Source organism: Atta colombica, unplaced genomic scaffold (assembly GCF_001594045.1).
Source record: "Atta colombica isolate Treedump-2 unplaced genomic scaffold, Acol1.0 scaffold226, whole genome shotgun sequence".
NCBI classification, from domain to species: domain Eukaryota; kingdom Metazoa; phylum Arthropoda; class Insecta; order Hymenoptera; family Formicidae; genus Atta; species Atta colombica.
Genome location: NW_017259323.1, coordinates 1,080,872 through 1,091,857, shown reverse-complemented (window position 1 = coordinate 1,091,857; position 10,986 = coordinate 1,080,872). Strand labels below are relative to the sequence as shown.

At 25.9% G+C, this 10,986-nt stretch overlaps 1 protein-coding gene across 1 annotated transcript in view; it reads left to right on the top strand.

Moving 5' to 3' along the window:
* LOC108688186 (sodium channel protein Nach-like) overlaps nucleotides 1-10,749 on the top strand; it is a gene marked incomplete at its 5' end in the record, with an annotated part of 15,396 nt that extends 4,647 nt beyond the window's left edge. The window contains 6 exons of the mRNA XM_018194332.1: nucleotides 963-1,095; nucleotides 4,131-4,431; nucleotides 8,016-8,069; nucleotides 8,234-8,399; nucleotides 8,496-8,602; nucleotides 10,493-10,749. Of these exons, the coding sequence (XP_018049821.1) occupies nucleotides 963-1,095; nucleotides 4,131-4,431; nucleotides 8,016-8,069; nucleotides 8,234-8,399; nucleotides 8,496-8,602; nucleotides 10,493-10,749 (1,018 nt within the window). The remainder of the gene's footprint in view (nucleotides 1-962; nucleotides 1,096-4,130; nucleotides 4,432-8,015; nucleotides 8,070-8,233; nucleotides 8,400-8,495; nucleotides 8,603-10,492) is intronic.
* Between the last annotated feature and the right edge of the window lie 237 nt (nucleotides 10,750-10,986).

The following is a 10,986-nucleotide window of genomic DNA, read 5'->3' as shown; positions in this document are numbered from 1 at the left end:
TATATATTTTTTTTTTTTTTTTAATTAATTATTTTAATCATATAGTTGAAAGTGGCTAAATTGATAGAAATTGATTCATAACACAAACTACATTGCTAAATTGCCCATAATGTTTGTTGATTAGAATATTATTGTTGAATCTTGTTTAGAAATTGTCATTAAATTATATTGTTTGTTGATTAGATCGCAATATATTAATTATGTAGCAGGAAAATACCATTTGTATATGCTGCGATACAAAGATTAACTGCTATTTGAAAAAGCAATTTTTCATATAAAATAATTCATGAATATTTTTGTATTATTAATATGTGAATAAGTTTTTTTAACAAATGTTTAAATTATGTTAGAAGTCAATTTTTAATCACATAGAATCAACATAGAAAAACTTATTAAATCAATAAAACGTAAGTTCTTTATCTATTTATTTATATTCATAAAGTATGTATTTATGGTACTTTTGGCAATATACTACATTAATTTTTAGTGATTAATAAGTTGATTATTATGTTTTGATATTGAAAGAATTATCTTTTATATTAACTTGACATTTACAATTCAGTTTTAAAGCACATGATAACGGTGTTCTCTTTATACAAATTATGTTTTACTAATCTGTTAATGCATCAAGAGATACACATATTATACATGTTTATATTTGATAGTAAAACATGGCTCCGTATTTTAATTAGAAATTAATAATATCAGTATATTAATATTACGTTACATAATTTATGCGGAAAAAAAGTTTACATTATTTACATATTATATATATTTTGATTGTAATTTTTGATAATCATCACAATAATCTATAATAATATATCGAATAGTGTAAAAAATGTAAATCAGTTTAAAACATCATAAAGAATATTGATTTTTTAGAAATATAACGTTAAATATAATATTAATGCTAAATATCGACAGTTTTTAAAAAATTAATGACAGTAATTACATCTTAACAGACAGAACGATGTGACTGAGCTAAGTAAGTCGGAGCAAGTGTGGGATCTCGGAATAGAACGCGGTCTAACAGTTGTTATGGATCCATTTTTAGATGACTATTTCTATTCAATGTTGCCCATTAAGGGTTGGAAGGCAAGTGGAAACGGCATTATGTGCTATTTTAATAAATTAAGAAAGCAAAACAGTGCTCTCTAATACTCCACATTCTTGAGAACATCTTACATTTCGGAGTTAAATTAAATCTACATTAAAGAAAAACTATTTATCGTTCATGCAAAATTAAAATCTAGAAAATATTTCTTTTTTTAATTAACCAAAAAATAGCATTGTTCAACCTAGATTCTGAGAAACTTGATAATACATAATTACATAGAGTGTTCTTAGAATGTTTCGCTTAACTTCGTTAGCGTGTCTTGATTATTAAGGTAATGATAAAAGTTTGAATGAATATAAAGAACTTTTGTTATTTAAAATTGTTGTAAAAAAAGAATTACATAATTAAGAAGATTTATGAAAATAATAAACAATCTCAATTAAATCATAGTAACTTAATTTAATTCTTCGAGTCCTTATTATATCAAGAGCTGTGTAGAATAAATTACTTCAGATGCGTCAATAATTGTAAAATTATGCCGGATATTTGCAAAAAATTATTAATATTTTTGATGAACGTTATTTTATAAATAAAGGAAAGGCCGCGGTAAGAATTCACTCGTTGGTAAAATTCTAATCTAACGTATAATTTAGAAAACGTCTTGCATGAGAATTGCCTGGAAATATCTTCGTCTCTCGAAAACGGGTCATATTCGACTCATAACGAGTTGTTACCACGAGTGCTGAATATGAAAAGGGGCTAATCGAGCGAAATGAAGATTTATTCTTGCAATGCTTTATGATGCTAAAGTAGCGTTAACACTCGATTCTATATAGTGCGAAGTATCATGAAATATGTATCTACATTTCAAATGTATTTAAAATACAGACAATTTAGAAATCATCATATTGGTTATTATTGGTGATAAATGTTTAGTTTATTAGTTTTTAATACATCAAGCAAAATTGTTATTATTACTACATTTATTATAAAATAATAGATTGTTGTTTTTTTTATTTATTAATATTTTATTAAATTTTGGAAATAAACACAAAATTATTTTTATTACAGTTATTAAAATTTTAATTAACATGGTTTAATTTACAAATTAAGGAAAAAAGTATAAAATTATATAAAAATAAAGAAATTAAAAATTTTTTAAGAAACTTTATATAAAAAAACATTGATGAAAAAGATTGAGAAAACAAAAAATAAAGAATTTATCTTAAATATTATTTACAGCATAAATGTAAATCTTTTAATCTTGTTTTGTGATAAACTAATTTCTTAATTAAATAAGTATTAATGCAAGCTATAATAATTATTGAAATTACTTAAAAAATATAATTTTACGTATATAATGTATTTCAACTATATTGTGTTCACATATCAAATCTATTGTCGCGACAAGATAATCGGTAGCTGCCTCATGCTGTGAACTTTTTCCACGCTTACCGTGCCATTACAAGCCACCTGTGCTTCATTCGCACATAGTGCATGGTGATAAAAAGCTTGCGAAAGTCATTAGCGGTGCGATATAATCGTGCGTTTTCTTCACTCCGTCATATTTGCAGTGTAGTGTGTACTTTAGACTGTAGCAACTAGCACTTACGGAGAACCCGCGTTCGTTAAAAACATGCTGGAAGATTCTGTTCTTTTGTTGAGATATTTTTATCGCATACTTTTAGATGCATTGCAAGATTAATCGAACTTCTTAAAAAAATGTACATTATGTACAATAAAAGTAATTATTATATATTTATATATATCGAAAAAGGTATAAAGAATTATTTGTTATTAATTTCAAATTAATATTAGACAGTTTTTATATAAAAAGATCTAAACATTTGTATATTGAAACTAAAGGTATGTACTTTTATTTACTTTTATTTACTTTATAAAATAAATCATATAATTATTAATTTATTAATTATTATTTAATTATTGTAATATATATATATATATAGAGTTTAATAGAATTATCTTATACAAATATGTTTATATTTATCAGACAGTAAATGCTTGACTTTTTGATTGCTAGTTTGTTATATTTAATATTTTAAAAAACTAAAATAAACTCCAAAATTTATAAAAAATTTGTATAAAAGAATTTCTCTAAAATGTATATCTGTTGAATAAACATCTTGATAGTGAAAATTTTATTAGAAAATGTCCAAAGTCTCTTTACTTTAAAATAATAAAAATCAGCTGTTTTTTTATGTAAATAAATAAATTAATTTATTAAGAAGAATTATTTGATATGGTTCAGTTTTATTCTTGTATTTTGATGAATCATCGAGAAACATCGAGAATTTCTGTATTTTGATAAAATATGCTTGGTTTATAAAAATATAGTAGATGTAATATGCATACACACCACACACACACACACACACGCACACACACACGCACACACACAGAGCCGTATAGAGCATAGTTGGAATATGATAGTTATCAAGTAAATGTTAGCGTCGTAATTAACTTGTGGAAACAGACCAGCGCATTATACAAATTACGATGTCTCTTTTTGCAGCATAAAAAAACATGTTAAAAAACATGAATCTCGAATGAATTCGATTCAAGCAAAAAAAATATATATCGCATATAATATGTTTGGATCAACAGCGAATGTTTTATAAATTATATTCGTATTGAATGTCCAGTTGTTAATGCAATTCGACTAATCAAAGTAAATAATATCGTAACAAATATTACATAAGAAATTAGATATTCTTAAATATTTCATTATTAAATGCTATATAAAAATCATCATTATCATGTTTTTTTAAATAAACTGTTTTTATATAAACTTCTTTATTATCTATTAACCATATTTTATTAACCATATTTCTTTATAAAACAATTTATTTGTAAAAAAAAGATTGACATATATTTTTTGAAAAAATCTTCAGCGTTAATTAATTATTATGTGCAAATAGTTTATTTTTATTAAATTTAAAGAAGTTGTGCATGCGTGCGTGCGTGCGTGTGTGCGTGCGTGCGTGCGTGTGTATTTGAGAAAGAGGCAAAAGAGAGAAAAGTTTAGCAAAACTAACATTCTTTGAATTTTTAGGTGATTGTGTTCAACCCTACTGATTATCCAGATATGACCAGTGGTGGCGTCACGGAGGTACTTGCAGTACCTCTTTCAGAAACTTTTCTGAACGTAATTGGAACGCTCTTTATTAGTAATCCAGAAATCAAGAATTTCCCTAGAAATAAACGTAATTGCATTTTCCCAGATGAGGGAAAGTTATTGTTTAATATTACGATGTATACTTACAGTGATTGTATCGTTGATTGTAAGATTAATTTCATACAGAAGTCCTGTGGATGCAGACCATTCTTTTATCCACGTCACAGCATAAAAGATTGTTAGTAAAAACATATTAATTTTCGTAACTATTTATGCTGGTTTTTAAAAAAATTCTTGGGCTTACTATAAATATGCAAAACTTAAAATTTGATGCACTTAACGCTTATGCATATTGTTTGCAAGCTTGCGAATATGTATTTAATGATGAATTTGCTTTTAATTAAAACGATAAATTGATATAATATGTATTTTTACTTTGGTCATTTAATTTTTCAGTGTTTATCTGCAAAATCATGAAATCTATTAATTTTAATTAAAAATTGCTTATTGTTTTTGATTTACAAAATTCAATAGAAAATTAAATAGAAAATATAAAATACTTGGCAGATGCAACTTATACATACGAGAGCTCTTTTTTAAAAATAAAATTTTTTTTTAACTGTATTCATTTACACGTTAAAGCAGTATTTATTAAGAATTTCTGTTGCATGATATAATTTTAAAAGAAGAATCGTTAAATAATAATGGTAGAATGATATTAAATCTTACAGCGACTATGATTTCATAATAAGAAATTTTTAATTCGTTGAGAAATTACATTTCATGATTTTGTGAAAGCTTCAACTGGCTTATAATTCTACTCAGCTTCGCAAATTAAAAATTTAACCGCGCTTGCTATTGCTTTCTTTTTTAAAGCTTAAATTATAATTTGCAAATAAAGTTAGCAATTAGAAAAATGTATGTTATCAAGTATTTTACTCAAATAAGGAAAATATAATAAAATTAGCTATTTTAGTTATGAAAAAGAATAAGAATTTTTAGAAATTCTTATAAATAACTGAGAGTTTTCTGTCCATGAATTTTTTAAACGTTGGGCTAAATTTTTTCAAATATTAAAATATAATATGTCAAATTTTATAAACAATTAAAAATTTAAAAATTCTCACGTATATTAATCTGTATATGCAAATACATAAGGAATCCGTGACTAAATGAAAGAGTATTAAATCTGAAGCAGTTCATTTATTACTCTTCAGTGTTTCATTTATGTGTGGCTTGAGAGATTTATTAAGCTTACTTAATGACGTTTTAAAGTCAAGTGACAGAGTATAATGATCGTTATAATATTAATGTTTTATTTATTTATTATACGGTCAGCTCATTTTGTATGATTGAACGTCTCGATAAAATTGATATTAACTTCATTGATCTTGACGAATCGTATATACGAGCAACAAACGAATTTCAATTTTAATAGAACGAATGGTAACATCGAACTTGTAAATTCTACACTCACGACAGCGCGAATTACTTTCATTGGTGTTTCTTTGCAGTGCATTACAGTCTACCGAAACTAACGATTCGACAACATTGCTAGCAATATTGCTAACTCTTCGGAACAAATAGTGTTGCTTTCTTTTCGATTTTATTTTCTTCTCAAATTCTCCTTATATAATTTAACCCTTCTATTTATCTTCTTTTGTTAGTAGAAAAATACGATTTATATGTTTTAGAAAATATAATAAAGGATAACATATTATTCAATTGTTATTATTTGTTATCTGTTAATAGAATACGCTGTGATAAAACTATATTATAAATAATCATAAAAATCTATACAGACATTACAGAGAGTTTTTGTTTAACAAAAGTTTTTTGGAAAAGATTTAGTTTATGTTAGGTAAGTTAAAAAATATTTAATAAGTATATAGTATTACATCTTTTTCATAATTAACATTATAATAATATTATTATTATGTCTATCATATTTTTAATAGTGTTTTTAGATACATTAAAGTATTATAAATATAAAAATTAATCAAAATTTCTAAAAGTAATAATATAATAATTGTTTTTGTTTTAGTAAAAAAAATAGATAATCAAATAAAAGAAGAGAAATTAATTTGAACGAATAGTCAATATGATAATGTCATAGATAATATATCTTCCGAAGCCAAGATTTCTATCAATTTCTCACATCGTTCTCACATCTCATTCACACTTCGACTTTTCTACTTTTGTCGCGAAAGTTGAGATAAAACAAAAATACATTAATATTAAATCAGAAAGCACGATAAAAATTATTGAAAATATAATAATTAAAAATAAAGTTTTAAATCTAGTTCTATTAATTTACAAGTTGATTGAAATACAAAATATAATCATTATTTTAATAATGATTTGAATTAAAAAATGTAATGGCAGATTAAAAATAAAAATGCATAATTACATATAATTAGATGTAATTCTTATTGATATTAATCATAATAGAATAAGGATTGTGATAATTAAAAGCAACGTATAAGTCAAGATAAATGTGACTAATTTTATCAGATAAAATTTTATTACTTAAGACTATAGATAAGATTTAAATAGACCACACAGTAAGGATCGTATCTTATTGGATAAATCGGGTTTCTTTAGACTGGTGAACTCTCTTATATCCCGGCGATTTCTTTCTTCTATCGCGAAGTCGAGAGGCGTGAGCGGCAATCTGTAAAGGAACGTTGCGCGCCGCATTGCGAGGCGTACGCGTTCGCGAGCTTTCTAACGAGGCTTTACCACGGGTGGCTTAAAGCATTAAAGCGGATCGCGTGAAGCATCGCTCTGTAGGATTAACTTACTGTGGCCGGGGTTTTAGCAAAGAAGAGGAACTCGCTGAAAGCGGCGCCGCGCCGCATGCAACACCGAGTACTCCTCTCTCTCTCTCTCTCTCTCTCTCTCTCTCTCTCTCTCTGTTCTTTCGTTTTAAAGCCATCCCGATTGCTCTTTTTCTCGCGCTTCATCGATAGCACAGGGCGTGCTTGGAGTCGTTTTTCTCGCAGCTGCCTTCTCCGTTCTCCATATTAATCAACAACACGTGCAACGACGATCGCGCTATCCTGCTTGACGTACTCTCTATCTTTCCTCATACTAACTCAAAATATGAACATTTTTTGCAAATTTTTATTTTTATATTTTTATTAAAAAATTAAAAGTAGATTTTGTAATATTAACGTAATTTTATCTGATCATTATGATCATTACCCAGTATGATAAAGTTTTTTGTTAATTGTTTACAAGAAATAAAGATGCTTGGCAATATTGAAACAGCATGAGCAATCAATTTTTAAATTTTATTTGAAAATTAATTTATTTGTTGGAATATAGTCCTGAACTGAAACTGTAATAATATTAGTAGTAATATTACAGATTAAATTGACAAGTAATTTAATGTTGAGGATGCTAATATACATGTTTACAATTCTGTAAATAATTTATTGCAAACAATATTACCTCAACCGCAATTCGAACCGATATCTCTTCAATTCTGTGTCAGCGATTTTTTAATTCGAGACATGTGATAATATTTATCGCAATAACTAGAAAAAACAAATTAAGAAATTTTTTTATAACGTAATATGTTTATAATATATGCTGTAATACATATATATTTAAATATAAAAAAGTTATAATAAAATACAGCAATTTAATTAAGTCGTGAGAATTATCTGGATTTCTTCAAATTTATTTTACAAGAAAAGAACTTTAATTATGCAAATTTTATTCTTTTTTACAGATTAATTTTATAAATATTTTCTATTTATGTTTATTATGTTTTATATGTAATATATATGTATGTATATTTATTATATATTTCAGATTCATGGCGTATTTGTAATAGCTTGGACTCCGAATGCCTAGCTAAGCATAAATGTAAACATTATTACATTATTAATCTAAAACAATTATGTTTTTACATAAACAATTTGTAAATTTTAATATTTATATTATTTAAAACTTATTATTTAAATAAATTAATAATTATGATTATTTTATTTATATTCGATATATTGATTTTTATTTCCTTTATAAAATAGCCGATTGGTTAACGATTCTCCCTCACGAGGAAGAACACACCAATTTTGAAAAAGAAGAAAAGGCTTTACATTGTTACAGTTGTTATGCTGCCTGTGAAGATATTAGTTACGATGTATTAAGTTGGACGACTGATATAACTCCTGGTAAATTCAATACTAACTTATTGTAAGTATATTTATATTTTTGTCAGTATAAAATATAAAATTGTTTTTGAAAATTCCTAGAAAAAGGTCTCAAAACTTTACTATTGCTTAATTTTAGACAGAATTACAACGTTACTAATGAAGGAATAGTACATGTATACTTTTCAAAGTACGGTACAATCAAATTGAAACAAGATATGTCTTTTTACTGGTATGATCTCGTAAGTAAGTACAGATTGTTAAAGAATTATACCTACTTATAAATGAGAGATTAAATTTAAATTTCTTAATCTCAACTTTTACATCTTTTTACATCGTTTCGGATTAAAACTTTTAAAAAAGCCCATGAAGTAAACGCAATTTGTTTTGAATATAGGATCAATTATAGAAACAAGATTCTTTTATTTAATACTTTTTTAACAAATCAAACATTTCAAACAAATTGTAATTATGAATATAATTATTTTACTTAATTTTACTTAATTTTACTTAATTTTTAAAAAATGTTTTTTCCAGTAATCAAATTTAAAATAAAAACTATAAAAATAATTTTGTAGAAAACGAATAAAATTGATAAGTAGAGAAAGGATGTGTAAAAGACACAAACAGTCCTATTTAAGCTGTCATTGAACTTATTGTAATTAGTGTAAATATAATACTTATAATTAGTGCTAAGACATTATCACTTCTCTTGATATATCTGATATCACTGCGTTTCATATCATATCTATATAATTAGATTGAAGAAATGACTCCTCCCGGAGTGCGATGTTTCCACCTTTACTATTTTTAATTAGTTGCACATTGAAAGAAGTAAATTATGAAGAATTTTGGTATGAAAATTAACGATGAGCAAATCTTTTCACAGTTGATACAAAACATATGAAAAAGATATCACATGATCAAAGCTAGAGTAGTGTGGAAGAGAAATTTTCTGTCCGCGTTCTTCTGTAGGATGCCCGAGGGTTTTCAAAAATGAAATTTTAATATCCGACTGTGTATCACGTTTCTCCACTCTAGTCTGGTACTCGTGCAAAAAAAAAGATAATATTTCTCACATAGCGCAATTTCTAGTTGCCGGTGCTTACTTTGCAAATAAATTGCTGAAAAGAGGAATATTTTCTGAGAAACATGGAAAAGTTTATTCGACATTCGACTTTTCATAATCCCAAAAATTTAAGAAGACAATTTTTAATATAATTAATACGCATTAAGGAAAAAACAAATATTTTAAATTTGATTATGTAGATTATATATACATATTTATTTATATTGATAAAATAAAATGATAAAGGTTTTATATAAAATAAATTTTTTTGAAAATTTTAGACATTTTATTTATGTTAATTAGAGAAAATTTGTTATTGTGAAATTTGAACATAGTTTTCTATATATCTTATTTTGTATATACTTTTTTGTTTTGTATATTTATTATTTATACATACTACAAAAATCAGAAAAAATGGTAATACTTCAAATATGAGAGCAGATATGCACTTTTTTCAACACTAATTTAAATACAGTCATAAATTCTACATCTATCTAAATCTAGAAGTCGTTATTTTTTTACATTAACTACTAATAGAAAGCAATAATTCTATATTAATACAAAGACGGAACTTATTAAGTTTATATACGCTCCAGGCTAAAAGTTTGGAAACACTTTTTAAAAATTGATTTTAGGGATTGTTTTCAAATATAAAACAGTGTGTTTTTAACAATAATAATTCTTTAGGTCCAATAAGTATTATTGACTCTAAAGAATTATTACAAATATTTAAATAATTAATCCCAAAAATGTCATTTTTTAAAAAGTGTTTCCAAAATTTTGGCTTGGAATGTATATGTGTGTGTTTGTATATGTATTTATGAATTAAGAAAAAAGCAATTACGTATCCGATTTATAAAGCATTGATTAAAGGATAGCAAGCCTGTATAAAGAGAGGAAAGTGACGATGATATTGCTTAAAAAATCCCTCTCTTTTATAGCATAAATCGCCACTACGTGCGTGTAATACTTTTTTTTAAGAATGAACATTGAAAACACACTGCAGTTTTATCAAATAATTTTATCTTCCTTTCAAACCGTATCAAAACGTATCATGATTGTTGCAGGTGATATCGGCGGTATATGTGGCGTCTTCATTGGCTTTAGTTTCATCACTATAGTGGAGCTTCTATACTTCTTTATGCTCATGTTTAGAGATTTGTTCTATAAAAAATCGGTCTTGCAGAAAGATGACGATCGCAAAACTGAAATCCCATCAGATCAAACTCAAACCACAGGGGCAATATATTGGAACGAACTGCAACCGCGATCCTGGCATTCGGCGAAATACGGCAAATTCTTTGCTAACAGAGTCAGATATTGACTGATGGAGTTATTATGGAATCATTCAGGAAGATTTTCGATTGGAATAATTCCATTTTCATCAGTTAATATTTGAAATTATTAAGAAGTATCTGATATCTATCTATCTATCTATCTATCTATCTATCTATTATATCTATATCTTAGCAAATGGAAGATCGATTCAGAATAAACCTTAGACAAAAATAATTGGAGAAGATTGTCACTGTTTATTTTGTTACGTGTCAATGATAAACCA